Source organism: Cynocephalus volans, chromosome 3, assembly GCF_027409185.1.
Source record: "Cynocephalus volans isolate mCynVol1 chromosome 3, mCynVol1.pri, whole genome shotgun sequence".
Classification (NCBI taxonomy): domain Eukaryota; kingdom Metazoa; phylum Chordata; class Mammalia; order Dermoptera; family Cynocephalidae; genus Cynocephalus; species Cynocephalus volans.
This window is the reverse complement of record NC_084462.1, coordinates 153,646,507-153,666,023: the sequence shown is the minus strand read 5'-3', so window position 1 is coordinate 153,666,023 and position 19,517 is coordinate 153,646,507. Positions and strand designations below refer to the sequence as shown.

At 43.8% G+C, this 19,517-nt stretch overlaps 1 protein-coding gene across 4 annotated transcripts in view; it reads right to left on the bottom strand.

Annotated features, from left to right (window-relative positions):
* Positions 1 to 19,517, bottom strand: part of RGS6 (regulator of G protein signaling 6) — a 534,053-nt gene that overhangs the window by 88,058 nt on the left and 426,478 nt on the right. For all 4 annotated transcript variants that reach the window (XM_063091836.1, XM_063091838.1, XM_063091840.1 and 1 more), the window contains exons 4-6: positions 8,357 to 8,407; positions 5,276 to 5,382; positions 3,956 to 4,007 (exon numbers count right to left, since the gene is read on the bottom strand). In XM_063091836.1, the coding sequence (XP_062947906.1) occupies positions 3,956 to 4,007; positions 5,276 to 5,382; positions 8,357 to 8,407 (210 nt within the window). The remainder of the gene's footprint in view (positions 1 to 3,955; positions 4,008 to 5,275; positions 5,383 to 8,356; positions 8,408 to 19,517) is intronic.

Below are 19,517 nucleotides of genomic sequence, written 5' to 3'. Positions count from 1 at the left end.
AACTAAGACAATTGCCGGTGAATCCGGTACAGGTAAGAAAACTGGAAAAAAACTGAAAAAAGTAATAAAGATCTAGGAGAGGCAATTAGAGACACCAAAACTTGATGGTTTATTTTGAGTGTGATTTATTTAAGAAAGAAACTCAAATTATTGGGACCCATAATCAAAAAGAAGTCTTTGATTCTACCTCAAAAGGTTGTCAAATGAATGTTCCTTTGCATATTTTACATTTGTATGAAGTGCTTAAGGTATACATATATCATTTTAAAAAATGGTTTTCTATTCACCAACTTTTCCAGTGACCCAGGCAGCTACAGCTCTTCCCTGCATCTGATCGAGGGGAGTCTGCTCTATTACAAAGTACCTCCTTCCGTCTCTCGGGCCACAGGCAGCCTGTGGAATTGGGGGCCACCTCGAGCAGGAAGGTTGGCATGTCACCAGTCCCACTAGGCCTGGTCTTGATGACCTGCAAGCAGTGCCAGACAGTGGAGGTGGCGGCTGCTTTGACGATGCTGCCCCAGAGAGTGTTTCATATGGGCCAAACATAAAACTCAGAAAAGGCTAACCTAGATTTGGACTATGAGTTGTGGTTTGTTTTGTTTTTTGGCAGCTGGCCAGTACAGGGATCTGAACCCATGACCTTGGTGTTAGCAGCACCATGCTCTCCCAAGTGAGCTAACCAGCCAGCCCCATGACTATGGGTTTCATGTAAGCAGAGTTATCCCAAGAAATTTCCATCTGGGTCCAAATGGGCCAGGTAGGTTGTGAAGTAAAGTACTGAGCATGGAATGTAGCAGTGCCACTCCTGATGACCTCGAGCCTACTTCCTATGGCTAATGTCACACATGAGGGAGTCTCAACAGCCAGTCCTACAAGAGGGCACTGGAGACTTGTTTGAACCTCAGATGTTGGTTTCTCTTGGATATTTAATTCTTACTAAAAAATCTTTGTCTCCTTGCCTCATACTTGGCATTCCAGCCGCACCTGTGTCTCCCTTGATGAACTCACTGCCATCTCAAGCTCACCACATTTATATGACAATGGGTACCACATCTGTAATTAACATTTTAAAAAATAGTAAACTGATCCTATTTCAATGTATTTAAAAAACAGACTCCCTTTCCAAATTTTGTCTTTACTAGTGACATGACTACTTACTTCAGTCTCCTAAACTAGGGAACATATAAATCACTTATTTCTCTATTTTCCTCATACTCTCTACAGTAATTCCCCCTTAGCCATGGTTTTGCTTTCTGCAGTTTCAGTTACCATGGTCAACCATGGTCCAAGAAAATGAAATGGAAAATTCCAGAAATAACTCATAAGTTTTAAATTGCATGCCATTTGAGCAGTATGATGAAATCTCCCACCATCCTGCTCCATCCTGCCTGGGACATGATCATGCCTTTGTCCAGCTCCTCCACGCTGTCTGTGCTACCCACTCGGTAGTCACTTGGTAGTGCCTGGGTTATCAGATCCGCTGTCACAGTATCACAGTGCTTGTGTTCAAGTGACCTGTATTGTACTTCATAATGGCCCCAAAGTACAGGAGTAGTGATGCTGGAATATTGTTATAATTGTTCTATTTTATTATAAGTTGTTATTATTGTTAATCTCTTGCTGTGCCTAATTTATAAACTAAACTTACTTAGGTGTGTGTGTGTATTACATATAGGAAAAAACATTGTGTATATAGGGGTCAGTACTATCCATGCATCCACTGGGGTCTTGGAATGCATCCCCCAAGGATAAGGAGGGACTCATGTAATTACATTTTAGAACAAGAGAACTTTAGCTTTGGGAGTAACCTCAGTAACCATCAAGTACAGACCCCTATTTACAGACAGGAAAACTAAAGGCCCAGAGAAATGAATTGACTTACCCGAGGGCTACTCAGTAATAGAGTTGGAATTAGAATGGAGGTCTAGTTCAGAGTTTCTGCTGTGACATTCACTGACCCATTTACTTATTCATTTAATCACTCACTCATTTAATTTATGGAGGGCCTCTGATGTGCCAAGCACTGTTTTAGGTGCTGGGGAAATCACCATAGTAGCAGTTACTGCTTATACTGAACTCAATGAATGTCAGGCACTGTTCTAGAGACTTTCCAAATGCTCATTTACTTAATCCTCATAACAACCCTACAAGGTGGGTGCTGATATTGACCCCCTCTTACAGATGAGAGAATTTTTTTCAAGTCATTCTTCATTATTGGGGACCCACAATGGCTATCCACTGCTGAATCCATTCTAAATGTCTTTCTTTGACTACCAAGGCCTTTTTATAAACCTGCTCTTCCTGACCTATTTGACTTTCTCTGTCACTCTTCATCAACATATAATCTGTGACTACTCAAACCAGATCCTCATCCTGCCCTTTTGCCCTTATGATGCCATCTCCCCAGCCTGGAATGCTCGGCGGGCAAGACTGACTTATCCAGATCTGTGACATAAAAATCCCACCCAGTAGGTGATCAGTAAATGTTCATTGCACGAATGAAAGTTTCTGGTTCTTCATCAATCGAAATCATACCTATTCTGAATTCTTAGCTTCAGGGTCACATCCTTTCTGGTGAGAGGGCCACCACAGTAGTAATGACACCAACCATGACCCCCAATAGTAATAAAATAACCACCATAGTAAAGAGTATTGATGCCTTACTACATGTCATGCACTGAACCTTACATGCATTTCATTTAATTCTAACAAAACAACACTGGAGACAGATACTATTATTACTCTGATTTTCATACGAGGTTTCTGAGGCTCAGAGAGGTTAAGTAACTTGCTGAGATCACACAGCTAGTGAAGGCAGTTGATTCGAGGGCCTGCTGTGCTGGATTCTCTTCTAGTAAATACCTACTGATTTTCCAATTAAACTGCTTTGGAAATACTTGACTTCTCCCTCTGATTTGTCATAATTTAAGGCACAGGAATTAAAAATAATTTTGCTTTAATGAGAACCTGACACAAACTGTCATTTCTCTCCTTGCTCGTGATGTACAACTAAAATTATGAAATGGAGAAAACCTATAGAGACAAGAAAACAATGTCCTTATACAAAATATTTTAATCTGACTTGGGCCAAGGTATCTGGTCTTACCATCCTCCCACCCTCTCCATTTGTCTGAAAAGATACTGCTCTTCACATTCACAAGGGCACATGGCTGCTGCATGGAACTGAGCTAGTAATTCCTAGCTGGGCTTTTGTGAGCAGTCCTTCAGCCCCAGAAGTGCTTGTTCTACGAATGAGTGGCCAAATGCAGCTCCAGTCTGGAGCCACTTATTGCATCATTTCAGGCACAGCATGGCTTTCAGAGGGCCCATGGTGGTGCCTGTGACAGCTGGGCACACAGTTGAGGGTCCTGCCCTTCTGCATGAGGGTCATCCTCCGGGCTTGGAAGCAGAGCAGCCATAGCCCTATCAGGCAATGACTCACTGGCCTCCCATCCTTAGGACTGCTCCTAATTGCTGGTCTCCTCCCTCAAATGTGTGATGCAGAGGTTTCTGGATGTCTTGCCTGAGCATCACCCAGCTGCCCTCCTCCCTTCCAGTCACCACAGCTGCATCTGTCATCCTGTTGCAAACAATCCTGCAAAGAACCTAAGAAGAAACTGCAGGTCACTGAGTGCCCGAGTCCCGAAGAGAGCCATGGAAGAGAGCCATGGGCTGCACTGCCACAGCAGCCAAGGCAGCAGCAAGGATGCCGTGCAAGCGGCCGTGCAAGGACCAAGAAAGGGGTATGGGCTCCTCATGCACAAGACTGCATCTTTCGGTGCTCTGCCTTCCTTTATTACATGGAACAGAGTCCACTACATGTCAACAATATGAGAAAGGACTAAGCAGGGTAGAGACCCTTCTCGCCACACACCACAGTCGCCCAGACACTAAGCATCTGTTTTCTGCACACTCAGGAGTAACATGAAGTGTGGGTCACCGCTTCAGTTCTCACCATAGTCAGTGTTCTCAGGTTCCCAGCAGTTCGAAGGCCAGAAATAAGGCGCCTGCAAAAAAGCACATGGTGTCAGGACCCAGAGGCACCCCGGTTCTTGCCCTCCCCTGCACCCAGTTAGAACACTCCCTCGTGACAGGCTCTGTCTCCAACTCCTTCTTGCTGACACCACACCCCGGCTCTCTCCTGTTCTTTACACAGTTGAGGCCAGCCAACATTTTAATCTAGGTGTTGAGAAATGAAATCCAAGGTAAGCAAAATAAATGCAAAAATGAGAAATAGTTTACAGGGCAAAATTTCTTATCTTGAGACGGTAGAAGTCTCACTACAGAAGACAGGCTGGCACAGTTTACTGGGAACCCAAGGCTGAGTTCCTTTTATCCCTATCACCGTGTCTAAAGAACTCTCCTACAAAACCTTTCGGTTTAGACCTTAACACAATCCTTATCCTCTGCCCCAATTCTCTGTAGAGCAGGATCTGGGAGAAGGAGTGTAAAATGGGAGAGAAGGATGATGAGGAAGCAAATAGAAGCTTCACTCTAGGAAGGCAGCCTGATATGGTAGAAAGATCAGGACTGTGCTATCAGGCTCTCCTGGTTCAAATCAAGGCTGCCTCCTAGATTTCCTGAATGCCATATTAATTCTCTGAGCACCTCTGTTTTCTCATCTGTAAAATGAGTGATATTTACCTCCCCAAACTTTGTTTGTTCTTCAAAACAAATGAGGAAATATGTGCAAAGTGTCTGCTAAGGTCTGAATGTTTGTGTCCCTCCTAAATTCATCTGTTGAAATCCTAATCCCCAAAGTGATGGCATTAGGAGGTGGGGCCTTTGAGAGGTGAGTAGGTAATGAGGATGGGGCCTTCATGAATAGGATCAATGCCCTTATAAAAGAGGCCTAAGGGAGACCCCTTGCCCCTTCTGCCATGTGAGGACACAGCTAGAAGGCACCATCTGTGAAGTAGAGAGCAGCCCTTACCAGACGCTGAATCTGCCGGCACCTTGACCTTAGACTTCCCAGCCTCCAGAACTGTGAGAAACAAGTTATTTATAGGCTACCCAGTTTATGATATTTTATTATAGCAGCCTGAATGGACTAAGATAGTGCCCAACAAATAGTAGGCTCTCGATCAAGGCCTTATACTGTCATTTAAGGGAGTCAACCAAAAACCCCGACAAAACTTCTCTTGGCTTTTCCAGGGTTGGCAAGAGGTGAGGGTTGCTCCCTTAAATACCCTTAGTTTTTCTATGGAGTTCTAATCGGAGATCAGATGATAATGAGAAGAAAAGTTTCTTCATGAGGAGGAGCCAGCAGGCCTACCTGGAAACGATAGAAGGTGCTGTCATCCTTCATGGTGAGCACGTGGTCCGAGATGGGAAAGATGTAGCCCTGGGCAGCTATAAGGCTTCCCAGGTGTATTGCTTCAACTGCATGGACAGAGCATGGGAAGGAGAAGGAATTAGGAAGCAGGTTACTCAGCTGCAAGGTGAGCTGAGAGAGCAGAAAGGCAACAGAAGTCAAGTATCACCCCCAGATGACTGTGTTGATGATGCAATTGCACTTGTTGGGGGTGGAGGTGGGGAGACACTAATAATTGGGAAGGGCTGCCATGTGTCTGGGACTCCTCTGGATCCCAGCTCTGAGAGTCTGACATTGCTTAACCCCCAACCCCAGACCTTCCAGAAGAAAGTCTAGATTCATGGTTAAGAACGTAAGCTTTGGCAGTGATAAACCTGTATTTAATTAAGTGAGCTATTTCACATAAAGTGCTTAGCAGTGTCTAGTACAGGGCAAGGACTCAATGAGTGTTGGCAGCCCTGATTCATACTGTTGGTTCCATCATGTTTTGTCATCCCCAGCAATAAGAATGAAGCCTCACTTCCCACAGAGACTTTGGGCTCACCCTGCATTCCTCAATATGACAGTCCCTTCAGCAATGAGGAGGTGTTACCCTTCTCTTGTGGACAGAATCAAACCTCATGTTCTTAGAAAATTGGAGGAAGGACAATGGAGTGGGCAGTGGCATAGGGAGGCCAACCTGATGGAAATATTTATATTTTTGCCACTATCAGCCTGTCATTTTGGTAATGTAGCACCAGCCAGAAATATAGATTTACAGAGACAGTTAAGAATTAATATGTATCCTGAGCAGAGCTTATTAAATATAACAAAACGAAATGGTTTTACCACACTTAATAATCTCTCACAAATCAAAAAGTACTTACACTGGTTAAAAACTAATTTTGGGACATGGAAATTACTGAAATGCTCAGGAAATTTCTAGCAATTATTAATTTCAAAAGTTCTGGATTTTAAAAGTGACTTGTTTTAGCATTACTTGCAAACTTTTCAAGAGGCTGCATATAATCCACATGTTCTGCTTATTAAGGATCGCCTATTAAACTCTGGGAGAAACATACACTTGTAACTGGTGGAACTGGAACAAATGAAGTTATATTTTACTAGCTTAGTGATGACCAGTTTGCTTTTTGAAGTCTATATCCTTTGAGACTCATGGGTCTAGCAGGTGGAGAAGTTTCATCATCTCCAAGGAAAGAAGAACAAAATCCAGTAAGCAGGTGACTTTCATGTCACCAGCCTTGGAGCAAAAACTCTTATTTCATTCTTTGAGCAAAAATGCTTTTGCTTAGAAATTTGGCAGATGGGAAGAAAGAACAGGAGGCGAGCGGGGGGGGGGGGGGTTGGGTGCAGATGCTGGCCATGCCTGGCCTCCCAGGGCCTTGGTTTGCCTCATCTCTGCTCTCCTATTCCCAGCTGGCAAACTGTTCTCAACTCCTCTGACTCAGCCACTTCTCAGAAGCCCAGACAAGGTCCAAACACCATGATGTCCTCCCAACAGGCCTCCGTAGACGTGGCCTCATAATTCGGGACCTTTCCCAGAAGCTTCTCCTCCCAGGGCCAGGGGATTTCTGAAGCCCACTCTCATGTACTACTAGTTGGTTCAGCGTTCTCAGAATAATAATAATAAAAATAATAATAATGATAATAATAATAATAATAATAATAAATATATGTCAGAAATACAATAATTAGAAGGGAGAAGAAACCAGTGCTCTTAGAAAAGACTGCCACGAGGAAAGGTGTTCCTTAGTTTAGCATCATAATGAAAAGAGATGTTGACTTTAATTAAATGTGACTAAGCTGGTAGATGCTTATCTGGCCCAGGTTTCACAAATGGACAATCAGAATTCCAGGCTGTATAACGGAAATACAAAGGCGAGTTGATTTGGGTCCTGTCCCATAAAAGGGTTGGCATTTGTGGTTTATTCCATGAATTAAGAACTTGACTAGAATAAGAATTTTCACTAGTTGTGAGAGTGGCCATCAATCAAGGTGGTGAAAAGCTAGGGTCCCTTCCATGAGTGATCTGCTTTCCTGGCATTCAGATGTCTGGCGACTGTCTTTAATTGAGCTGTATGTAAGTGATATTGTTTCATAGTCAACAGTAGCTTAGGATGTCAGGTTAAACTACAGCAATGCCCAAGCTGACAGACTCATCCCGGCAAGGAATCATAGCTGAAGGTGTGAGCATCTAGAATGAACACTTCAAAAAAGTCTTCAAAAAGCAGAACGGTTGGGGGCCTCTGATCTGGGGCAAATAGGTCTAATCACCCAATGTCCATCAAGAACATCAGAGTATGATCGTGGATCTTTATAAATATGATCTTCAGGCATCAAGAATATTCAGTTAAGCAAGACAAAGGAGTGTATAACAAATTCAGAAAAGTATTAACTAATGGTACATGGATAATAAGCTTTACTTATTTAGAACTTTTATTTTTCTGGAATACCCCCATAATTTCCTAATTATGCTATGAAAATAAATTTTACTGCTTATTTTCTGGTGGGAGGATAGATTTGGAAAGTGTTTTATTGGCCAGAGTTTTGTTGTTGTTTTTCTGGTAAGGTTTTCCTAATGGAAATGCACAATTAAAGCTGAAAAAAAAAAAAAAAATCATTCCTTCAGTTCTTGCACAAGCAGAAAACCGAAGGAGTCTTAGCAAATAATTAAACATCTTAATTGTGGATCAGGCAATCTAGTTTTAAGAGCTGGCTCTAGAAGGCTGTTCAGTGACAGTGCTACAACTTATCTTTAATTGCTGTGGCTAACGAGAATTCATCTCATTTCACACGCTATTGTATTAGGCTCTTTGGCATTCTAAATGGTTGCTCATTTCCTCAAAGGGTGATTTAAATTTAAAGATAGATATTCAGTGGAGGAAATGAATTAATTTTATTTATAAATACAGTGATTCTGCATCTTGGAATTCATATTTACAAGCCTGGTTCTCAGGAGGGTAGGAGAATCCAGTTTGGAACTTGGCTACGGGAGGTTTACTGATACCAGGGGGGATATAGGCAGGATCAAGAGTCAAGTACCTGGATCCTCGATGGAAAGGTTCTTCATAAGCCACTGCACAATGTCAGTACCTGCAACGATAAAGCAATTTAAGCTGAAGCCCTCAAGAGTGTTTAGCTCTATGGCAAAAGGAACACGTCTACCTAAGATAGTCCTAATGCCAGTCAGCACACACCCAGAGAGCTGGATAAGATTGATGCTTTTCCATCCTAACCAACCCTTTCCATCCACCATACACTTCCAGAGTTACAATTCCATTCTTTTCCAAAAAGCATTCACTTCTGGTGGCTCAGGATAACCTCATATGCACATTTCTGGGGAGTACCTACAGAGGACTTCCTCAAGACAGGCTGGGTAAAGTTTTGTCAGCCCGGGCAAATCATCCTGAATGAACGTGCCCTTGCATCTGTGCAGAAACTTCTATGTGTTCGCCACAACATCTTTTCTCTACCCCCCGGGGCTACAGCTAGATTACATTTCCCGTCTCCCCTGCAGTTGGGTGTGAACTGAGTTCTGCCAATGGAACACGGGATACAGGCCACTTCCAGACCTGGACCATAAAGTCTCCCATGTGGCCCTCCATATCTCCACAGCCTTCTGTTCCCCATCTGCTGGCTGGATGGAGGGGACTCCAAGGGCCTGGGGGAGGGCAGAGCCACAATATGGAAGGAGACATGGTTTCAGCCATGAAAACTCATGCCTATTTGGGGCTCTGACTTGATTGAGAAATAAACTTTGTCGTGTTAAGCCCCTGAAATTTGGAGTTTATCTATTTTACCATTTAGCATTATCTTAACTAATATAAAATCTTAAGAGTAAAAAGGGACTTTTAAAGTTTTTCTACTCTGACAGTGAATAGATGACATTATGCATTTGGCAAAACCCATAGAAATATACAACCCAAAGAGAAAACCCTAATGTAAAATTGAGTTAATAACATATCAATATTGGCTCACAGTTGTAACAAATACACCACACTAATGCAAGATGTTAATAATAGGAGAAATTGTGTGTGTGTGTGTGTGTGTGTGTGTGTGTGTGTGTGTGTGTGTGTGTGTAGGAGGGGTATGGGAGCTATCTATACTTTCTGCTAAATTTCTCTGTAAACGAATAAATGCTATAAAAATAAAGTTTATTACTTAAGGAGAAAGAAAAACAGCTTACCTGCTCCAAACCTAGCTAATGAGTCCTATCCACAACACCCTGGAAAAGAGGTGCTGTAACCTGCATATAGGAAAAGCTCAGTACCTGGGAACCCACAGATTCCCCACTAGGCAGCCTGTCTAGCTAAGTCGTCCTTGATTTGTCTGAACAGGAACTTCCTCTCTGACTTCCTCCCATTGGCCTTAGTTTTGCCCTCTGGTGATGAAAAAACAAACCCAGACCCGATCACTCTGTGGGACAGTCCTTCAGACATGTGGACAGTCCTTTCAGTATATACCACCAACGTCCCCACTCCAGGGAAACGTGCCTGGATCTCTCAGCCGTTTCCATGTATGACGTGACCTGGAGTTCTTCACTGTTTTGGTCACAATTCTCTGAATACGTTCCCTTTTGTTTGCCTCCCTTTGAAAATGTGGCATCTGGAACCAGTGTTCCAAGAGCAGCACAGTTCACATGGGAGTAGAGGCGTCCATTTTCTGGAAGCTTCTAAACTTCCAGAAAAAGTTCAAAGCACCTTTGGCACCCAAAGGTCTCACTTTAAACTAGTGTAGACTGTTGAAAGTGGCTTTGTCACCTCAGGATGGAGTGTTTGATGGAAAACAGCCTGAAAAGGGGGACATTTCCAGATATCCGAGTGCTACTGTGGGTCTGAGGCTTTGATGTGAGGGAGAGGACTTGCCACTAGCTCCCCTTTGCTAGATTCCCCGTGGAAGGACTGGAGATCCAGCAGAGGGGTTTAATGAATATTACTCTTCTCCCCAAGATCAAATTTCTCAAAAATTTGACTGGTGGCCAGTAGTGGGACCAGTGCAACTGGAGAGCCTGGACACTTTGCTTCTCTCTGTTTCTGTGGAAGATGAAGGAACCCTGCACGTAGGACTGCCAGGCCCACTCTACTCTGCCCGGGCTCCCCCAGGTCCAGCCTCCACTAAAATGGGCTTGCAAGTTCCCGCATCCCAACCTCAAATGCAGGACTCTAAGCTTCTCCCCACTCTTGCTCCTGAATGGCAGCTACGAGCTGAACTTTGGATCAAAACCACCCCTATTCATTCACATTCTTTGAAAGAAAGAGAGAGTATCTGTGTGTGTGTGCGCGCGCTCACATTGCCTCCAAATTATACAAGTTCACCATTTGTCCTAGGAAATGAAGAACAAAGCAGAAATCAAATAAGAACTGTAATCCCAAATTGGGGGTGGGGGTGAGAGACTCTAACCTGTTTTTTCCTCAAAAGAAAAATAGTTCTTTTTTGTGGGTTGCCTAGAAACCAGGAGGTTTCCAGCCTGGCTCTAGCTCTCCCCGGGGCAGGCGGATTATCTTTCTGCTGAGCTTGCTAAACCATTATTTATCACCTGCCAAGATTGATTACTCACCCTAGGACAATGACAGCCCTTCCTTTCCCCTGTTAATTACTGTCATCATTAATATCCATGTCACTAATTAGTATTCATTCACATTGAAACTCCTTCCTCGCTATCATATCCGCTCCCCCCTCCATCCCAGCCCCAGGCTCCAGCACCATTGTCTGGGTTTCTACCCACTCTGGCTTCCTGCGCTCAGTCTCTGGCCTAATTGTTCTCCCCAGTCCACCAGGCCCTGGTTTGCATTCACAGAGCTGAAAGGTCACATTCAAGCACTGTTTTTATTTTGTAAAAAAGGGGAAGTCACAAAAGCCGCTTTCCTTTTTTTCCTAGCACCGTGGGGACCACAGAGCTGGGTTTGTTGTCCCTGGTGCAGCCACCACAACAGTCACTGTCTCATCCGGGGACTCGGTGTGGCTCTCCTTGGTCCCAGACGAGGGCTGTGCTGCTGCCACTACCTGTGTGGCCACTGCACCCAATGGGCAGCAGTATCCACCCACCACCACCCCCTACATGCCGAGGGACAGGTGGGCATTCTTGCTATGAGGGCTTCCTCAGACTGATCCAGAAGTGGCCAGCCTCCAGCCTTGTGGCAGGAAGTGAACCATTGGGAATGCAGCCCCAGGAACAAGGAATAAAGGGAAATCTGTCATAATATTATGTCCTTTAAAAGACCTGCAATTCTCACACTGTAGAATCTGACAAGAATAGTGCAAATACCTGGAGGAGAAAGCATTTTTCTTTCTTTTTTCTCTTTCCTTTCCTCCCTCTCACCAACCCCAATCATTCTTTCCTTCCTATTCTAGAAAGAATTTGAAACAGATTCTTTTCTGTTCTATCTAAAATTAATTGTTGCCATTTGTTACCATTATTGGATTCTGGAGCTTATCTTAGTCAAGCTCCCTTGCTGAGGACTTAAAGCCAATGTAAGCACACAATAACATAACAAATGTTATGTTATAACATATAACGAATGCAGGATAGCTACCCTGTAGTCCCAAAGATCCCAAAACACTTTTTTGAAAGTTCTCTTTTTGAGGCTAATTTATCAACATATATTCCAGGTATATCCATGAAATACACCAGAGGGCACCCAAAACATCTCTGCACTGCACCGTGTGTTTTATTAACATGTTTGGGTACATATTTATTATACACAGCTATGTGTTATGTTTCCACATGTGTCTTATATTTATCTTTCAATTATGTCTTTTATATATAATCATGTTTATTGGACAGTTGTTTGGAACAACCCAAAAGTCCTTGAATAGAAGACTGAATAAATAAATTATGGCTCATTCATGCAATATTTATTGAACACCTACTACATTGAGTGGAAAAGCATATTGAGAAAAGCATATATTGTAAAGTGCCATTTTTACAACAGAAAAATATTTACATTTATATGCTATTAATTATATATGTATAGATATATACAGCTATAGAGAAGAAAAGTTCTGAAAGTATATTTAAATTCTTAACTTTAGGTTATCTTGGGGAGGTGGGAGACATCAAATTATGGGAAATTTCTGTACTTTACATTTCTGTATTATTTGAAGTTTGTAGAGCATTCATATAGTGTAATACTTTTGCATGGAGAAAAAGACTTTTTATTTTAAAGAACAGAGAGGGAAGAATTGGCTTTTGAGACCAAAGTGGAGAGGAAATGGAGAACTTTGAAGGGCCTCTGGCTACACTCAGACCCTGTGCATTTTCTGCTCTCTGGGGAAGGCACAGAGAAGAATGAAGGGGGGAGACTCAAAGCTGTATTTTTCTGGAGGGGTAAACAGTGGGAGGCTCGATCATGAGGTTCAGTCATGGTCCTTAAATTAGTGGCTCTCTATGGCCATCTGTCACCCCCGGAGCCTCAGAGTAGACTTCTGTAGACTCAAACAGGGCTGTTTACCCCATAGTCTTGGACTAAAGGTGTCAACTTGCACCCCTCCCTGGTGTGTACTTGTCCACTTGGGTAGAGTAAGACTCAGTGACCTCTTCCTAGTGACTTCCTACACTGTATTAACTCTGGATCAATACAAACTAGATCTGAGCAAGCTGGTAAGATCTTCCAATATTTAAGGGGGTTCTGTTTCTGGTTTTGGGGAGACCCTTATTATAAAATTCTGGACTTGTCTTTAGGCGTTTTATGTTCCTCCAAAGATTCAGTGTTTGATAAGGATACCTTCCTCCCATTAATAAGTCATAACCCAAGGAGATCCTTGAATGAAACACTTCCTGATCTTCCCAAAGTATTGTACCAATCTGAGCTCAAATCAGATAATACAAAATTGGTAAAGACTGGTTCCAATCACTGCAAATTTCAAGTTACCTAAAACCTGGTAGGTTATATAATGATAGTACTGATAACCGAAGCAATCAAAAAGTTAATTATCAATCCTCACCATTGGGGAAAGGCACTTTCTTTTAAATAAAATGTTTCTGGAACCCAGCAAAAGATATAATGGTTTCTGCTGTGAGTGAGCTCACTGTACTCCTCAGGTTCTGAATTGATTCCCCATTGGGTTTTCACATACCTGCCACAGTCTCTGCTGTACCCCTGGGTGGGGAGGACAGCTTCATGCCATCTCCTCATGTAGATACCACGTGCAGGCCAATGCTTATTAAAAGGGAGTGATATTTCCTGAGTGCCCATGCATACCAGGTGAGAGCTGGGCGATTGACTCTGTTATCACATATCATCGTGACAATCATTGTGTAAAATATGATAATTATTTTACCCATTTTGAAGATTTGACCCAGAGAGGGCCAAGGCCACATACTAGCACCTATAAGAGCCAGGGCTGGAATCCAGACAATCTCATGCCAAATATTATTTCCATGACACCGTTCTGTTTCTCTTATCACTGAATAACTTTCAAAGTAGTATACAGGAAAAATAATTAGAAAACTGATATTCAATTTTTTTTCTGAAGCAGAGGCATTAATTTAGTGATAATAATAATTACTGCATGTGATCCTTGACTTACGATGGGGTTATGTCCCGATAAACCCATCATAAGTTGAAAATATTAAGTTGAAAATGCATTTCCACACCTAACCTACTGAACATCATAGCTTAGTAGAGCCTACCTTAAACGTGCTCAGATCACTTACATTAGTGATGTAATCCTACTATAATGATCCTATGATGTAAATAGATTATTAACTTCATTTTGCAGATGAATGGAAGAATAGTGTAAGTAAGGCAGTCTTTATGGTTTTAGACCTATTTTTATGCCTAGTTTTTAAAAACAACAATAAAAAGTGCAACAATCAGCTAGCAGAGAAAGCTTAACTTAAGACGAAGTGTTCACTGGGCTTTGGAGGATAGTCACAAGGAATACCTGGGAATAAGACAGAAGGAAATACATGTGGGAGAAACAGTGTGATGAAAAGTTTAGAGTCATTTGTGAGTAGCATTGTTTGGTCAATGGGCTTGAGATTTTCCAAGGCAAAGCATGACAAATTTAACACTTGCTTAAGTGTACGATGCAATAAGGCACAATATTTATAAAGTTGGACAGACTTAAGTGCAACTCATGGTATGTCACTTACAAACTGTGGGACCCTAGGCAGGTCCCTTAACCATCACGCACCCCAATGTCTATTTCTTCATATGTGCACTGGGGTTAATACCACCTACTTACAGGATGAAATAATATCATGTATGCACAACCCTCTTCCTAGAGCCTGGCTCATGGTGCTGCTGAAATTGCCTATATATTATCAGGTCACCTACCTGCTCTGTGCCTTAATTTCCTCATATGAAAAGAGGACAATAATAATGGGACCTGCCACATAGTCTGTGAGGGTTAAATGAACTGATGTGTGATGTTAGCAGTGCCTGGTGCAGAATAAGCATTAACCCACATCAGCTATTTGTAGGGTTTGTGCTTCAGGGACCTTGTATTGGAGGCAAGTATCTAACCAAGCCATCTGCATGACTGAGAGAAACATCAGCAACTTGGAATTCCTGTGTGATTTACCTGCTTTTTTCATTTTAGGCCTTATAGAATCTCAAAATGTCTTTGATGCTTTTAGGAAGGGATCTGCTGATAAACGGTTTGTTGGACAAAAGGGGAAATAAAGGAGGGGTCTGCAGCAGGCAAACTTTAGCAGTCTAGTGAGGCCTCATGGAGAGACTAGGATCCCTGCCTGGCAGCTTTTTGGACCCTGCTCCTCTGGATGTATATTTCCCAGGAAGTGAGGGCAGAAAGCAAAACAGGTGCCCCCACCCCATAGTAATTCAGTCAAATATAATGGGGTCTGCATGGTTCTGGTCTTGGGTGTGCTGGTCCTTGACCACTCCTACCCTTTTTTTCCCTCCCCTTCTCCTCTTCTGCCACATGGACGTCCTTTCCATTCCCAGAACGCACTGTGCTCTACCTGCTGCAGGGCCTTTGCATACGCTGTTCCCTGGGCCCATAGTGCCCTCTCTGCCCCCTCTACCTCTAGCTGACTCTGGCACATCCTTCAGCCCTAAATTCCTCAGGAAAGCCTTTGTTGCTCTCCAGACTAGGTCAAGGTCCTTTGGCTTTCACTTGCAGAGAATGGAGTTCCTTCCTCTTGGAGTAATTATCTCAGTTTGGAATTAGACAGCCATATGTGATTATTTGATCAATGTCTGCCTCCTCTTCTATCTTAGTTTGTTAGGACTGCCATAACAAAGTGCCACAAACTGGGTGGCTTAAACAACAGAAATTGACTATCTCACAGTTCTGGAGGCTAGATGTCCAAGATCTAGGTACTGGCAGGGTTGGTTCTCTTCAAGGGCTGTGAGGAAGAATTTGTTCCATGCCTTTCCCCTAGCTTCTGGTGGTCTGCTGGCAATCTTTGGTGTTCTAGACACCTGATTTCTTCCTTAGTCTTCACATGGCATTCTCCCTGTGTGTGCGTGCGTGTGTGTCCAAATTTCACCTTTTTATAAGGACACCAGTCATATAGGATTAAGGTCCATCTTAATTACTTCATCTTAACTAATGACATCTGCAATGGCCATATTTCCAAATAAGCTCATATTCTGAGGATCTGGGGAATTCTGATATGGGAATTCAATCCATATCATCCACTAAACCACAACTCTGAGGAAGCTGGGACACTGTTATACAGTTCTAGCCCTGACATGGAGCAAACACCTGGCACAGAACTGAGGTTTAATAAATGCTTATGCATCAATAGTTGTATTCAAATATACATCATGTCATATATATGTGCATATTCATTACATTTTTTTAAAATTTCTCAATTTTTTGTGGCCCATGAAAACTTCATCACAAACCAATACCAGATCTCAGACGGGCCTTTTGCAAACACTGCTTTAGATAAAAGGTTCAGAGTTTTTACCCATTGACACTATTTTCTCTCAAAAAATCACCTTTTCTTATAAAAAAAAAAAAAAAACCTCAACAGATTTTAAAAAAATATTAGGTAGCAATTCAAAGCTTTCTCCTTTTCCTTATTAAACACTGGCTGTCACCTGGATGAGGACAGTGAAGGTAAAGGTAAAGTAGGAAAGGGAAGTCTTCAACCATCTTCCTCCCGGCTGAAAGGCACTGTCGCCCTCCCACCTCTCCCACCTGTCCCCCTGTTCCACTTGCTTCTAGACTGCAGGTTGACGCTGTCTTTGACTGGCTTTGGTCCAATGTGTGATTTTCCCTATAGAAAGTCCTCTGAGTCATTTTGACTTGGTTTTGAACAGGTTGGAGGAATTAAATCCAGACACACCAAAGATGATTTGGGAGCCAGTGATACCCCAGCATCCCACCATATGCAGTCCTAAACCAGGGTCTGCCAGAGCCACCTCCCTGGGATCTTCTTCCAGGCCAGGCAAATAGGCTCACTGGCCTCCATGCACAAGTGACGACTGCACCCCTCAGGGACCTGTAGCCCACACAGCAGTAAAGACAATCAGTTGTGGGGAGACTCCCCAGCCAACCCTCCCCCGCTCAGACTCTGCACTTCCATATTCTTTGAAATTTAAAGCTTCCCTGTGCATTATGAAAAATAATAGGGGCAGGAGACCAGGAGAGGTTATTAGCAACTCATAAATCAACCAGGAGGCTCTGAGGTTGTGGCAAGTTGTCTGAGATGGGCCCCTCCTGGTTTGTTATCTCACCCAAGCCCCCATGATTGATTCATAACCTCATAGCCCTCCTGAGTCTGAGTCCCAAGTCTTATATCTAATTGTCAGCAGCCCAGTACATGATTTGCAAGAGGATGCGGGCAGCGGCAGATGCGGGGGAGGAGGAGAGATTAGTTTTGTCAATCAAAAGCGTCCAGGGTGAGGCGAAGAGCATGCGGGATTTAGCTCAACAATCAGCTTATTAAAGGCAAGGCTGGATATGGCTACGTTGATTAGGCCTCAGTGCAGGGAAATGGCAGATCACAGCTACTGTGGGCGTAGCTTCTGTTCCCCGAGGGTGGCTGCTGCTGCTGACTGCCTTCCACTCAATCCAAAGGTAGACAAGAAAACAAACAAGCAGAGCTGCTGCTTTGGGAGAGAAGCCATCTAATGCCAGGTGCCCAGCAGCACCCATCAGAAAGCATTATTAATGTTCTGAGGGCTACTGAGCGTTTCTGGGAGGGCTGGAAGGGACCCAGTGGCTGGCAAGCTCAGGGACTTTATTGTCTTCCAGTGTTGTCTAATGGGCACTTCATTTTTGCAAATTTGAATCTGAAAAATGTTTCATGAACATTGTATTAATCATGGGGGGAGGGGTGCTAAGGCTTTCTGGAGGGGAGCAGGAGAGGAGAGCCCAGAGGTATCCTTGTAGAAGCCAGATCTGCAGGCTGTAGTCACTCACCCAGAATCTGATCAGCTTAAGCACACTGACAGCAATAACGCTGAGTACACTTTCACAGCATGCTCTAAGGTTTGGTTAAAGTCTGCAAAGTCCACTGGAGTTGGCCATCACTTTGTAACAAAAGAGGTGTGCATAGCAGGGTGTGAGCAAGCCAGGTTTCAGGCACAGTCTGGGACATACAGGCTCTTAAGTAAAGCTTTTTTTGGTGTTGCACTCTGAGCCCCAGTTTACCCAGCTGCAAAATGGGGCCATCATGGAATCTTCCTCCGATTCTGTTATATGAGGGTTAAAATGAGGAAATGCAGGTAGAGACTCTTAGCGAGGTCCCTGACACCAACTCACCCTACTTCCTTTTCCATCTACAACAGACACACATCCTGTCCATCTGCCCTCACAGCTGATCTCCTGGGTGGAGATCCCCAACATGTAATCTACCCTTTCTGTCAGTATATTCTTTCAGTATCGACTATAGGCTTTATAGTCCTGGACAGTTCAGAGACTGTTCTAGCTTGGCTCTTTCAAGCTGCTCTGTTTCATTCAAAGAGATGAGCCCATCCTTTCAAAGTCAGTCTGAGATCTTCTCCATTAGCACAGAATCTACTCCAAGATCAAGTTCCAGTTCTTGAGACAAAACATCAGAAGATCCTGAGATCTCTCCTTCTCCATCCCAGCTACGGCTAAGCCCTTAGCCTTCTTTCTCCCACAGGAATGGCCAGGAGGCGTGTGGCCTGGGTGTGAATCCAGGTTCCTCCTGCCACCAGCTCTGTGACCTGGGAGACATACCTTACCCTTTCCAAGCTTCAGTTTCTATAAGGTATGATAGGAGCACAGTCTGAGAGGGTGGACATGAGGATAATGCCTGTAAAAGCTTGAGTCCTATGTCCTGCAGTGCACAGTAAATGTGGACTTTACCGTTGTTTTTATTGCTATTATTACTGACTGGAACATTTTCATTCATTTATTTACAGTGATGAATAAGACAAGGCTCTGTCCTTAAGCAGGTGCACTGCAGTGTTGCAAGGGCTATGACTGGAGTATTTGTGGGATGCTATGGGGCCACAGACAGACAGGGTAGTACTTGATTCCGACTGACCCAGTGTCAGAAAAAGATTCACAGGGAAGGGCACACTTAGAATCAATGGGAAACAGTGAGAAAAAATTGATTGAGCAGGGAAATATTAGATGCAGAGTCCAACAGAGCAGCCCACAGCACGCCTCACTGAGAGGACTCTGTGATATCCAACATTTCTATCCATCCAGGTTGGGGTGGGTTGAACCTGTGAAAAGGCAGTGTCCTAGAAGGGCAGAGTCACCAGCATGCTCTGGTATCACCTGTGTGCCAAGCTAGACACCAGGGTTGAGATTGAAGCATGAAGCAGAAAAAGAACCGAGCTTAAGAGCTGGAGGGAATTGTCTGGCATCATTGATGAATGGTCTCCTGTTTCCCAGCATCAGGATGCAGGCCTTTCCTGCCATCCCAGCTCAGCCTGGGCCTGTGGCTGCCCCTGCAGTGCCGTGCATGAACCTTCCTGCATCCTGCCATGGCTAACTGAGGCACTGCTGGGTCAGTCTATGGGACCTGGAGCCAGGGTGCCGGGCAGTGCCAGTTGGCAGAACCCACCCCTCTGTTGCTGGTCACTGTCCTGGGTTCCTGCCCAGCTGCCTTCAGTGAGCCCCCCAAATCCAGAAGGGCTTGGTTGGTGTGCAGGACAATGGCACTCCGCCACTGTTTCTCCTCTCACCATCTTTCAGGGGAAGGCCAGCAGCTCTGGGTTGTTCTGGGGTCCGCTGCCCTCCTGCCTCCCCAGGACCCCCTGGCTCCACCAAGGAAGGACAGCCACATGCTGAGCGCATATGA